This window comes from Diadema antillarum, unplaced genomic scaffold, assembly GCF_040938485.1.
Source record: "Diadema antillarum isolate AM-2024a unplaced genomic scaffold, OU_Dant_1.0 seq00000533_RagTag, whole genome shotgun sequence".
Taxonomy (NCBI): domain Eukaryota; kingdom Metazoa; phylum Echinodermata; class Echinoidea; order Diadematoida; family Diadematidae; genus Diadema; species Diadema antillarum.
Window position 1 is genome coordinate 1,818,487 of NW_027271484.1, and position 14,806 is coordinate 1,833,292.

The 14,806-nt window shown below is 39.5% G+C and overlaps 1 protein-coding gene across 1 annotated transcript; it reads right to left on the reverse strand.

Moving 5' to 3' along the window:
- Positions 1–1,978: 1,978 nt before the first annotated feature.
- LOC139734574 (glutathione-specific gamma-glutamylcyclotransferase 1-like) lies at positions 1,979–10,168 on the reverse strand. The gene is made up of 3 exons (XM_071645350.1): positions 9,993–10,168; positions 8,798–8,833; positions 1,979–2,709 (listed from the first exon to the last, which is right to left on the reverse strand). Exons 1-3 carry the CDS (start codon positions 10,143–10,145, stop codon positions 2,173–2,175), a joined length of 726 nt encoding a protein of 241 aa, XP_071501451.1. The 5' UTR covers positions 10,146–10,168; the 3' UTR covers positions 1,979–2,172.
- Between the last annotated feature and the right edge of the window lie 4,638 nt (positions 10,169–14,806).

Genomic DNA, 14,806 nt, shown 5'->3' on the forward strand with positions numbered 1-14,806 from the left:
CTATACCCCATTACCCCCTACTGCCCCAAACTCCTTTCTTTTGTTTTGTTTTTTGTTTGTTTGGGGGGGGGGGGTGGGGGGAGGGAAGGGAGGAAAAAGAGGTTAGGATTGCAAAGTTTGCTATTCAGAGGAATAGAGTACCAAAGTGTGATGTCATAGCCATTCCTCACCATGGAAACTGCTTCTAAACATTCCCTCGCCTGGCCCGATGCTAACCACGCTCAAATCTGGTTCCAACCCAAGCTGTAAGAAAAGACTGTGGCATCATCACTCCAGCACTCTACGCCTTTTTAATTATCCAGCTTATCTGTTGGGTGGTTCAAGTTCGATGGTTTAGAAACACTACAAAATTTTTAACCGCTACAATGCTCTACAAGGATACTGTAAAACATGATATATTCGCGGCATGAAATTTTCGCGAATTGGAGCTGACAGCCTTTTTCATGGCATGAAATTTTCGCGAAGTGCCACTAGCGTTCAATGCATATAGTGTAAACAAGAACTTTCGCGTGCATTTTAATTTCGCGAATCTTCGCGCTCGCGAAATTCGCGAAATTAAAGTGCACGCGCAAATTCCTCGATTTACAGTACATCACAGGAAAATGAGAATCAATCAGTGCACTGTGAGTATGAACAACACATTGCAACTAAACATGCAAGTGAATGAAATATCTTCAAAAATAGCACTGAGCATACGAAATGCAGTTACCATGTGTACCACCCTGTCACTGATAATCAGTAGGTGGGACACAATGATGGTCACCCCTACGTGCACGATATATCTGAAACGTCCACTATTGATGACTTCCGGCACTTTAAACTCTTCCCCAGCAGCCACGAATGTCAGTGATGATGGCCATGTTATTTACAGCAAAAAGTGAGCATGGCGTGGCTCCATGGATACCACAATATTGGAAGTGTATGGCATTTCAGTTACAGAGCATACGCTAGAAGCTTTCGAGATGTCTCTGAATAGAGAATAAATACTGTACATTATGGCAAGTCTCTTGGTTTGAAGACTCATTACCTCTTTAAATATGTTTATCATAAACCTGAGATAATGTGAATTCCTAAACGAAATGTAAGCACAGGACAAGACAAGAGTGTGGCATACTCTACACTACTGATATCATTACTGCCCCCGAGATATACATGCTGTATGAAATGTCCAACACTGTTTGTTTGTAGATTTGTGTGAATCCAGGGTAGTAATCCAGACCTGTTCGAATTGTACTCGTGAAAGTTAAAGTTACAGTGTACAGGTGCACCTGTAGTTTGAAAAAAAAAAATTCAAAATATGCAATACAATCATTTCTTCCACTGCAGCATTTTCTATTTTTGTCCAAAAAAGAGTGTCCAAACAATGAAGAATTAAATTATGTCCAAACCCAAACCCACTACAAGGCATGTATTAAACTATTCATCCAAAAGCTACCCTAACTCTGGACTAATCCTAATACCATACAAAAAGATAACAATGAAATAGTAAGTTGTAAATCTTAATCACAAGGGCTGTCATATCAACCCTTCATATTCTACAAACAAAATAGATAATATTGATTGCTTTCAAGTAGACAAAATCAACTTATCATAAACTATATAGATACAGTCCATGCATAAATGTTATAAACTTTACATAGATGGTGACTTTATAAAGATGTTAGGAGTGTGTTACAATACCTTTGCTACCTTTTATATTGAGTTATTGTTAGGGATTGTACACTAGAATCCTATATGACACTTTCTTACTAGAAGTATAAAATATATTACTTGCTTTGCAATGTTCTCTGAAGGGCAGATATCTATGGCACAGTTTGTTAAATCAGTTACACTTCAATTCATTTTCACTTCTTTTACAAAAATAAAATTTTGACATGTACAATAGTGACAAAATAAACAGTTTTTTTAAATTATTATTTCATATCTAAACACATCTACTCAAACATGCTTCCTCGCATCAATAAGTCATTCAATGATTCACAGCTAGCGGGTGTTAATACTACATGTGACACTGGCAAGCCAGAAGACAATATTGGGAGATTTCAAGATACATATCAGCTGTGGAAGACTTGACTGGGACATCACCCACCGTCTCCCGACACAAAAATGACTCACCACGGGGTGAACAATCTGTCTCAGTATTATATATAGGTATGGATGGACAAACTTTCATCAATTAACCATTTGGCTAACAGCACCCGATTGCACCGACTCTTGCTGGAAACACTTGTGGTAATATTGCACTGTGTCGCTGGCTTGGGACACTCCACGTTTGTTGGACCCTCTATGGGACTTGCTGACAGTCCAGTCCTCTGTGCAATTGCACTTCAACAGCTGCATGGTCAGCGATTCAAGTTCAAACAGATAGCGGTCCTTGGCATCTGGCACCGTCTGATGCATGAAGTCGACGAGTCGGAAGAGGTACTCTGCGTTGTGGCCCACCCAGCCCCGCGACGCTGCCACGACCTTGGCCGTCTCCTCGGCCGTATCTGGCCCCTCGAAAAGGTCGTTGTCGGGCGTCGCCCTGAAAGCGATGGCACTGATCTCCTGGCCATCCTCCTCCTCCTCCTTCTGCCCATCAGTGACAGTGAATGTGACCTCCTGGACCTGGTAGCCACCCAGATGACACTCGCGGGTGTTGAGATGGAGCAATGCCTTTGTAATCTGCTCTGTCCCCTCCACCTTAAACACCACTCCCCATGCCTGGCCCTAGAGGAAAATGGACAAAAAGACATGAAGTCACACACATATGCATAAAGTTGAACAAATATTCTCACACTCTTTCCTTTGTCTACTGTAAAACAAAACATTTTTGTGTGCATCATCATGAAACTCTCACAAAATTTCACGAGGAGCCATGATTTAAGTAATATGCATGCAAAAAGTTTTTGTCTAAACAATACAGTACATGTGGTATACTATTTTTTCATGGTTGGCAATTCCTGAAAGTTTCATGCCGTAAATGTTTCCAGTTCTTCAGTACTGCAGGCCAGAGATGAAGGGGAATGCTGTGGGGAGGGGGGAGGGGAGAGGGAGGTGAGGGAGGAGGAGAGGGAGGGGGAGAGTGAAGGAAATCACCCTCCCTTGGGTTTCTTGTGTTCTGGGGTCCAGATATTTCTAAGGACCTTAGACCCTAATGGTTACACCCCAATCCATTGACAATGGATACAGTACATTGTGCACAGAGGCAGAGACGTGACAATCGACAGTATGTCCGCTCCTGACACACCCATGACAGAGCTTAGCAGCAGTCAAGCGCATCAAGCACCAGACCATGACCATTCAACCTTGATGGGTTCTTTAACAAATGAGGTCCTTCAAACAGCATGAGGAAGGCTATAGTCTATGATTGAATCCAAGAACACCAGGGGGAAAAACTTATCCACAGTACTACAACTTAGATCATACGTGCATTCATATACAAATGTATACACACGCACGCACACACACGCAATTGTGTTCTGAACCCTAAACAAGCATAAAAAGTCAAATGATTTTCATTAACAAGTGGAGGACGAGCCCCGAGTGTACTCGGCAAGATGTCTATGGGAAATGCATGTTCTAGCAAAATCAACCCATCCTCAACAGGTTAAGATAGAGTCAATTGTATGTTCCTTCTGCATGCAAAACAAAGATGCAGAGTTTACCAAGTACTATTACATAGCCTCATGGCAAAGATTTTCATGATACAATGTGTAGGGGCCTACTTGCAAGACAGAATGTTAGATGAGTTCTTGATCTTCAAACAGGCAATTTGGCACATGTTTGAATTTAACTACATCAGTGTGATGTTCCGTTGTTGTTGAAGTTTTTTTCTCGGCACTTCGTGAGGTATAAAGGATGATGCAATACTCTGGTTTGGCAGGCAGGGCAGCTATGATATTATTAAAGTGCCTGTCCCCCATGTTATGAAATATGGACATGCAAGTTTAAAATCACTGCCTTTCAGTCAATGTGCTCTGTCACAGATTCAAGTATTCTGTCGTTTTACTGACAATGTTGGTGCTGGCAATTCATAAATGGCTCTTAAGTGTAGGAACACATAAAGCATTACTTTTTTTTTCCTTTACAATAAAATCAGATGAGAATAGAAGATGAGCAGCAGCTTTGTTTCAAGGCAAATATACAAACTGTATATATTACAAAATGACAGTTGCAGACTTCGCCTGATGCGTGAGAATAATGGGTGCCACGCGTGAGATCGTGAGATGGCCCCTAAATGCTTGAGTCTCACGCAGAATGCGTGAGACTTGGTAGCTCTGTTGAAAGGGGGAGTGCGCTTTGATTCTAATATCAGAGAAATATGTATCGATATGGCAGGCTAACACATCACACCGTCATAATGTACTAGTACTGCATACCCATAACTGTTGAACATAGAACAGATTGCCAGGCTATTATCTCTTCTACCTAGTCCTATTAAAAAAAAAAATCATCACAAGATAATTTTCTTCCAGTGTTAAGTTCAATGACAATATTTTGATCAGGAGTCCACTAGTTTGTTTGGATTAAACACCCATTGGTCTTGGTCATCTCAACAGTGGCAAAATTTATTGTTTGAGTGTTATGCAAAGTAGGTATACAATGAGTCCATAATTGGCAAGCTAGATGCAATAATGTACACATATCTTGTGGGTGCTTCCATGACTAGTCACAAATATTTCTTCACTTATCACACATCTTGAGACTCAATCACTCACTTGTAATGAAAAATAATCATTCACTCTGAAAAACATACACTTGGGATGTCGACAGAAAAGTGTGTGTCACTTAAAAATTAAAAATGATTGGTTTAATTCATGCAAAGAATGACATAAGCCATTTGCTCATCAAATGCTGTGTGAGCACCACTTAACTTGACCAACAGTGCTCTTGATTTTGCAAAAATAAAGTGTATGCTGGTCTGCAGGTTTGATGAATCCTGATTTATGAGGCCGTTTGACAAGAGAATAGGTGTATGCTCACTGGGTACCCTATCATTAATGATAACTACCATCATGGATAGGGGAAACTGCTTCATCAGTCAGCCCCTCATTCACTCTTTGCTTATATTGTAAAATACTTGATAAGATTGGTGGGAGTTTTATCATTGAGCACCTCTCGATAAAAGAAGTAGAGTGTGCGGCTTGTGATGACCTTACTGTTCATGTATAATGTACTTTAGATGAATAGTTGTGTATTGAACAGTGCAAGCTACTACGGAGCTCTACACCAAATATAGCCACTAACACTCTAATTTCATATGTCAGGAAACACACAAAACTGACAACAATCTACATCACTGTGTGGGGGTTATACTTTGTAGCGGTAAGGAGTACAAATAGCATTTAAGTTACAGATAATTCAAAGTTAGTTCACTACACAAGTGTTTACATAGACAGAAAAATCCGTCTGTCCGGAAGATTCTTTCATTTTTTGACTTTACTGGCTCTCCGTAGTAGACATAGGAGGGGATTCCCATGAAGCCAGATGAGGTCTCCACGGAACATAATCATATATCCCCGATGACCAGAAATAGACCATGGAGCCAGACCAATCTTTCGGTCAAGTGTTTATTACATGGACCCTTGTTTAAAGGACAAGTTCACCTTCATAAACATAAGGATTGAGAAAATGCAACAATATTAGCAGAACACATCAGTGAAAGTTTGAGGAAAATTGGATAATCGATGCAAAAGTTATGAATTTTTAAAATTTTTGTGTTGGAACCGCTGGATGAGGAGACTACTACAGCTTGTGAGTCATATGCGTACAACAGTATGAAGAAAATGTAAAGAAAATTCAACATATTTTCACTTTTTTTGCATAATAAAAGAGCACTTGACTTGCCTCTTTCTAAAGGCACGGGGAATAATATTACCCATAGCATATGTCGGTAACGAGTCAGGGGAATGTGTACTTTTTTCAAAAGATGAAATTTTGTGAAATTCTCTTTATATTTTTCTTATATTGTTGTACGCATGTGACATCTAAGTTATTCATACACTGCAGTAGTCTTCTCATCCAGCGGTTACTGCACAAAAACTTCAAAAATTCATAACTTTTGAACGGATTGTCCGATTTTCCTCAAACTTTCAATGATGTGTTCTTCTAATATTGCTACATTCTCTCAATCCTTATGTTTATGAAGGTGAACTTGTCCTTTAATAGTAGGGGGCAACTATCATGTGAGTTAGCACACTTCAAGTGAACTAAGAGTCTAGCAGGCTTTGCACGAGCCTAACATGTGTGAGTTTTGCCTCAAATTCATTCCTCAAGGCCATTTTGGGAGGGACATTTTAGCTGAGCTCGCTGAAACAAAGACAAAAAAAAAATTGGGTCTATAAGTGAAGCCATACAACATCAAGTACAAGTAGGCCAAGGTTAGCTGCTTGTCCCATGTTAACACAGAAATGGATGGAAGATGAAGGTAAAGATAGGAATAAACAAAGATGGCAATAAGTTCAATAAATGATCTCTGATTTAACCAAAAAAAAAATCATGTTTTTATGGTAACGTGACTAGAGGACTTACAACAAAATGAAAACAGGATCATGCATTACTTATTATATTGACTAATAGATGGGACTTGAAAGATGGGTAGACGGACAGTCTTGATGATAAAAATTGTGCCATACATGGACGACACATGCTGTTGTGATTTCCGAAAGATTGGGTGGGGATGCTGAACAAATGTTTTCAGAACAGTCACTGCTTTTTGGCAATCAAAACTTTGAGAGTACAAAGTGACCTTCACAGGGTTTTCACAGTGGATTGCAATCATCCATAATGACTTCCTCTATATTGCATTGTACTCTTTCTGCCTGAAAGACACTTTCTGATGTTTTGCCACACCCTATACTGCATTGCTTTGTTTGCTGTTTTTTCTCTTTTTCTGAAGATCTGCACATAACAATTTTGAGTAGCAACTCCACAGAGCGAGAAATTGAGAAACTTGAAGTAGCTTGACAGAAAGTAGTGATAACGAAAAGAGAAAACAACAATATTAGATTACTGCATACAGAAGACTGACAAAGTTATGAATTTTAGAATGATGTAGAATAACAGTTTGCTGGGCCAATAACCGAAGTCAAAACTACTTAAATCAACGTAAGTATTTCTCTGCGGAGTGGTCATGGAAAAAAAAAAAGAGGAAATTTTGGCAACCTTTGACATTTTCCTGGACAAAACCATGGCTGAAGCTAGTGCACAACTTGTAACGAGGCTATAACAAGTATTTGACTTTTTGTCAGAACTTGAATGCAAGGCTCACTTATCCCGTAATCTATTGTTCCAAGTGAGGATGTTAACTCAAGTCTTATCCTCACAAACAGAACACTGAAGAAGACTTGTGGGGGGGGGGGGGGGTAATCCACAAACAATATACTGCACAGGTTTCAGCTCTCTCTTGAAGAGACCTTTGATACTGAAGAATGACTTCAAAAGGTCAACTAAGATGCAGTGAAAACACACTGTACGAGACTTGTTCAAGTGTGAAGTTGGTGAGCACACCAGTGAAGGCTTCAAGTTATCTTATCAGCAAGTTATTGCTGAAATGTTATCCTTTCATGCTCATAGCCAAATAAACAAACAAACAAACAAACAAAATGCCAACTTGACCTCATCTGTTGGATGAATTATAAAAAGATTGATACAAGCCATCTGTGAATATCAAATTCTTTGCACTAAAACAACAATTCGGTAATTCTTACCAATTTAAAGCATTAGCAGTTGAGCAGCTGTAACATGTGAAATAACCTGATGCTATAAACAGAGCTTACCTTTCAGTGAAACTTAGTAAATTGACCGTAAATATCCTGACATTCTAATATATTCATGAAGGGCGCGTTGAGACAACTGTAACTTCTGTTTGGATGGTCAACAATGTCCCAGTGATAATATACCAACGCTGGGGGGGGGGGGGGGGGGGGGAACTACAACGTAATGATCCCACCTAGACACATTGATAACAGGGTTGACATCCACATTTTGTTTGTATTGGCACCAAGCTTGGTCACCGTACCTGACGAGAATTCTATCCAGTAAGAATGAAAGTATCTATTAAGAAATATTATGACATGTTGTGTGTGTATACCAGCATGTGGTCCCAAGAAAAATAACACACTGTTTTATTACCAAGCCCTCATGACTGTGCAAAGGAAAACTCTTCATCAGATCCGACAATTTCATGCCTGCCTCGCTTGGACGGATGTGGCATCCAACTACATACCAGAGAAGCAAAGGTCACCTCTATACCCTACTGGCTTGTGACAATTATGTGGGCATCAGACCTTTCTGCCAATCATACCGCTCCGAGAGTAATGAAGCAAGGCAGGTGCTTGTCAGCTTGCCTGCCAAGCTTGGCATCAGGGGCCCTGTATCTACAGTAGCCTATCACCACAATATAATATGGTATAATATCACATCACTTATTTGTTTCATTTCTCACTCTGAGACTGACATGAAGATAGTATCCTAAACACATACAGTCATTGGATCTGTCCGATTTTACATTCTGAATTATATCATAAATATCAATGAAGGGTACAAAGATAAGTTACATAAAATGGTAGAGTATATAAATTAGTTGTATCAATGAAATGCAGTTGGTTCTAATCTAGGGTCGCTGTTTCAAGATGTTCCCCAGTTCAGTCCTGCAATCCTGATTTGTTTGGGGGTATCCCCCCCCCCCCCCCCCCCCCCCCCCCCGTAATGTTACCATTGCAATATAAAACAATGCAAATGAGCCAACAATTATTTCAGGTATCATCAAACAATATCTCATTGAATATTTAGTGGAGAGGCACAGGGAACTTACCCCTTGTTGTTCAATCATTGTTGCAACTCTTCCAGGCTGTGATATAAAACAAAAGCAAAAAGAGTGGTAAATCCAACCATCCTGTGAATGCTGCTTCAACACCAGCACATGCAATATGCAGTCTTCTGATGATTTATATGTATTATTATGCATTACACTTGACAAGGATGCATTCATCTTTTGAGTGAAAACAACAGTAATACTACAAATCTGCAGATACATGTATCATCAAATAGAGTGGTTGCAGTGGTGGTGAAATCTAATCTGGACAGGAAGGAATTCTGTCAAAACAAAGGAGACTAAACTTGAGATACATGCAGTCTATTGGTGGTTTGTATGTGTGTGTGTATATATATATATATATATATATATATATATATATATATATACAAAGAGAGAGAGAGTGGTTTACTGTAAAACATGATATATTCGCGGCAGGAAATTTTCACGAATTGGAGCCGATGGCCTCTTTTGTGGCATTAAATTTTTGCGAACTGACACTGGCAAGCAATGCATACAGTGTAGACAAGAACTTTCGCGTGCATTTTATTTTCGCGAATCTTGGCACTCGCGAAATTCATGAAATTAAAATGCATGTGAACATTCCTCGTTTTACAGTATGTGTGTCCAGTAGTATATTTTTATATGCAATAAATATACAAAATACATTAATACATATAAAGAGAAATACTTGTGGGTTAGAGCAACAACACTAAGAAACGAACGAAGCAAACATGAAATACCAATTAAATGTTTCACTTTAAGCTACACAAACTTGACATAATATGGGGTGTAATGAATAGCAGAGCACTAACATGTGATATCAGAAAAACAACAACAACAGTAATACTGTGTCTGTAACATGAGGCATTACAGGATGTTGTGGATTACATTGATGCTATCTTTGGATTTGGCTACGGTTCCTTATCAGTTCATCCAAATCCTCTCATGGGTGCTGCAAATTCGTACATTAAAGCATGCAGACAATATCACATCTATCAGAATAAGACATATTTGAATTACTGAATCCCTTTAACATTGTCAGACAATTATCATTTATGCGGTAACACCATGTAGAACAGTCACGTAGAACACAAATCCATTGCCGGTCTGGTTGGTTGGTCGAGACACCTGGATCGGACGTGTCAGATGTCACAGTAGAAATGTGTGATGAGTTCACCAGGTTGTAACATACCTTGTCGGGGGTTCCACGGTGTGTTATACTGCCTTGCCAGAATCTAGTTACAAAGCCGTCCACGTAGCCAGTCTTCCTGTCTGTAAAGTCGAAGTTGGGATGCCATATCAACGACCCATAACCGAAGATCCACATCGAATCTTGCGCCAACATCTGCTCTTCTGATACCGAGTTATGTTGAGGGGCCATGTCTGCTGATGAATGTGAACGACGACTAATGCAATGTGGAGGCTGCTCGTTGAGGATGGCTTTCACCTATGTGTGAAAGATGTGAAAAGGTTGCAAGGTATTAAGTTTAGCAGTGATGTTCGTAGTTAAACAGCGATTAAGCCTCTTGCGTCGTTTGTCTGTGAAATGTCCCGCCGGCATTGGGTTTCCTGTGTTGTTGACAATACAGTTCCACACTACTGAAAACCACCTTGTCTTCTGTACTACGCAACATAGACCTTGGCTCAGTACGCACAACACGCCGGACTACTCGTGCTCTCCGGTTTGTTTATCATGAATAATTCAGTAGTTGATCGATGGTGCAACACTAGCCAATGGGCACTTGCGATGCATCGCTAGAAACGCGCTACTTTTTGCAAACATCACACTGATTGGTCTATCGCGTCGAAGGCTAAATATAGCTACGCGACATGATGCAATCACGTTAGCATGTGCGTAGTTCTGATGCAAGCACGAAACCTCGCCTACGCATTGCATGAATGAACAGATCGCGTCTGTTTTTTGTGTCGTAGTACCACTGGAATGTCTTGAATCAATGGGATTTTCCCGGCGGAACTCCGGAAATTTCCATCCACAGTGACCGAGGGAACCAGAACAACTTGTATTACTGCGTGTTCAAAGTGTAATATCTACAAACAGACAAATAGTTATGATCTATTAAACAGGAAATGATGACTAAATATCATCAGGATTTGTGGTGAATACTAAGTAATTATCTAGAACTAATAGGATCGTTTTCTTGTTTTTGTGTTTGGGGGAGGTAGGGGAATCCTTGATCATAGTGATTCCCTCGACGGGAAAACAAAATGTGTGTACCAAAAGGAGGACAGATTTGTTACATGATACTCTACTTGCCTGTATATAGTAGATGCTGCGTCAGTTTTGTTTTGTTTTTTCCACAAGGAGTTTCTCCTTTCGCTGTAAACAGTAACACCACCTTTCACGAGCGAACGACGTAATTTTGTAGTAATCAGACGACTAAACTTGATAAATCATGACTATAAAAACCACGGCTATTTGACAAGTTAACTTTTAGTGTTCTAATATCAATGTCACTGTAGTGTTAATATTAACACCACCATCGTTTTTATTTCTTAATAACGCGACTACTACTGCTACTGTTTCTATACTGCAACTATCATTATCACACATTTGCCACTGCTACAACATCCCTACCGTAATCATTGTAGAAGTCATAAAATGATAGGGACCTATAGCAAAAGTAGTGGTAGTGGTAGCAGTAATAGGTCTCTTTACAGTGGTGGGTATAGTAGTAGTCGTAGTTTCAGTATTAGCAAGGAGGTATATGCCTACCTCTTTGGTATCAATATCTATCACTACCCCCAAACTTTTGCAATAAGTAGTGACCGGCGACACTGTTGTAAGCACAAAGGAAACGTTGTTTTACTAGTCTTGTTAATTACTAACGCATGAAAACTATGAGCAGCTAAATAGAATTTGAAATTAAAACAAAAACAAAAACAAAAGTTTCGACATGCTCAAAGACCAGGCTTATCATTCTGCCTGTCTTGTAAACATCTACAACTCGAAGCTATTACTGAACAGTGAGTGTATTCCACTACAGTTTGCTACTACACGCGTCTAGAGGCTCGTATAAGGGGAAGCTGGAGTGGTATGTCGAACTTTTGACACCAAACTATTCTTGGCCTTATCAAGCGAGGATGGCATGCTCCTCTATCCAGAGTTGCTGCTCGTTCTACAAGCCCTTGCTGGTGTGTGCTGTCCTGTCCGTTGACATCGCTTAGAGACTGGGCATCAAATATATGAATAGCACCGCCCCAAACGATGGGGGGGGGGGGGGGGGGGAATGCCTCACAAAATGACGAACACGTTTTTGTTACAATGGCTGTAAAGATGCTATTTCATGGAATTGATTCATCCATTTACTTTGAAGCACTGTTCGTATTTTATCTAGTCCTGTAAAATTAATAGTAACTGTGCAACGCATAAAACAGTCTCATTGTTTATATTACTGCTACTACTACTGCTGCTGCTGCCACTATACTACTACTTCTGCTACCAGTGCTGCTACACTTCACAGTGGGTCACTCTCATGACTTGCTACACACACGCGTCCACAAAAAGCATAGAAAAGGGTCTTCATATATAGTGATATAGCGTCGCCGACGTCCCCCCCCCCCCCCCCCCAAAAAAAAAAAAAACCAACAGTGTTTCCTTCTCCCTTTTTATCAGGATTTAGGGGTCCTATTTCACAAAATAAGATTCAGAGGTAAAATTCACAAGAATAACATATCACAATATGTGGTGAAAATTTTAAAATAACTTATGGTTTTACCAAGGACGGTTCAAGGAGGTACAAGGCTCGCCTAGTACCTCCTTGGTTTTACCCTATTTCGAGGGTGTCGAATCCGAATCTGGTTGATGCAACACTTGCATTTTCAAGTGTTTTGAGATATTCAAGATGGTCGCCGAAGTTACCAAAATCTTAAATGTCTCGGAAGACCTCAAAGATGAAAGAGTTGGATTATCCAGATTCGGATTCAGCACCTTCGAAACAGGGTTAAATCATCAAGAAACATTTGGGCAAATGGTAACACAAGGTTAGACCAAAAATCTGTTACATGCAGACTATTCAAAATATGATATACATGCATGTATGACTACTTTAGTCCATCGATACTTATAACTACGTTAGGGGAATGTGCTGTTGTGAAATTACCAAAAACCACAGACACATCATAATCTATGAATACCAACAAAATTGATTATATCTGAGCAAATTGAGCGCCCTCAGTCAGCAGCACACGAAAAGACAGACAGTGCTACAGAAAACTTGTATCCAGTTGGGCGTTGGCGACTATCAAGCTTTCCATGTGTGACGTCAAGGTATAAATTGCATGAAAAAACGATGAAGTCAAAACAAGAAAGAACAATGAGAGCTCTTTTTTTCTCTTGAATGGCACATCCAACATCTGAAGTCCACGTGAGAAACTTGAAAAGACGACTGTGAAAACACTCCCTCGAGGGTTCCACTTTTAATTAACCCGGATTCTTTTATCGCTCCGCAATAATTACAGTTTAAATAGCACGGGGCCAAGTTTGGAACACATCACCGGGGAGCCGAAGCCTGCTCCGGGGGTCTATTCATCAACTAAAACCCACATATGTCAAGACGAAATTGAGAATGATTGAAAAAAAGAAGGTATAGGAAAGAGAGGGGGTCGGTTGACTGGTTTGGGTGAGTAACCGCGTTAATTTAAGCCTGAGCTCAGCGTCACACGAGGTTTATTTTCTCATTTTCTTACTCTGGAGATATACACGTGCTACTTCTGCGACAATGCAAAGTATTGTGCTTGATCCTTTTCATTCATTCATTCATTCATTCATTCATTCATTCATTCACTTTTTTCCCATTTCCAAAAGAAACATATTCAAACATCCTTGTTGAACATTAAAACGCACTTGTATGATGAAACTCATTTGTGATACATGTGGAACCACCTCCCTGGTTATATTGACTTTCTAATGAGGTGTCGTTTCACATAGGGATCATTCCCGTGATACTGATGACGATTGTGACAGGAATTTGATAAATGTATGTGCATATATGATTATATACGTGTATGTATATATGTGTATGTATATATAACATGGGGGGTGTGCGCGCATACTTGCGTATATTGTTTGATGAATGTGATCATCATAACTTCACACTAGTGCAAGTTTCCTTGAAAGAATAACATAAACGTTACTCAAGCTAGTTGTTACCCGAAAGCTATATTAAACATATAGATGATGTGAATAGCCCAGCGTGCGATAGCAGTAACGCTATAATAGTCAATAGATCTTTCCAATACATCTCGACGTCAGCTTATAATATAGAGGTAGGCACCTATCTGTTTGAAACAGTATGGCTTCAAAATAGATTCTTCAAGGACAAGTTCACCTTCATAAACATAAGGATTGAGAAAATGCAACAATATTAGTAGAACACATCAGTGAAAGTTTGAGGAAAATTGGACAATCGATGCAAAAGTTATGAATTTTTTTAATTTTTGTGTTGGAACCGCTGGATGAGGAGACTACTACAGCTTGTGAGTCATATGCGTACAACAATATAAAGAAAATGTAAAAGAAATTCAACATATTTTCACTTTTTTTCGTATAATAAAAGAGCACTTGACTTGCCTCTTTCTAAAGGCAGGGGGAATAATATTACCCATAACATTTGTCGGTAACGAGTCAGGTGAATGTGTACTTTTTATGCAAAAGATGGAATTTTGTGAAATTCCTTTTATATTTTCTTTATATTGTTGTACGCATATGACTCACAAGCTGTAGTAGTCTTCTCATCCAGCGGTTACAACACAAAAACTTAAAAAAATTCATAACTTTTGCATCGATTGTCTGATTTTCCTCAAACTTTCACTGATGTGTTCTACTAACATTGCTGCATTTTCTCAATCCTTATGTTTATGAAGGTGAACTTGTCCTTTAAATACCAGCAATGCACAACGCATTTCACAGAGCAACATATATCTACAGTTTCTATAGTCACATACAGCCCCACCAACTGCAGTTGGTTTTACACCAATAATCTTCGG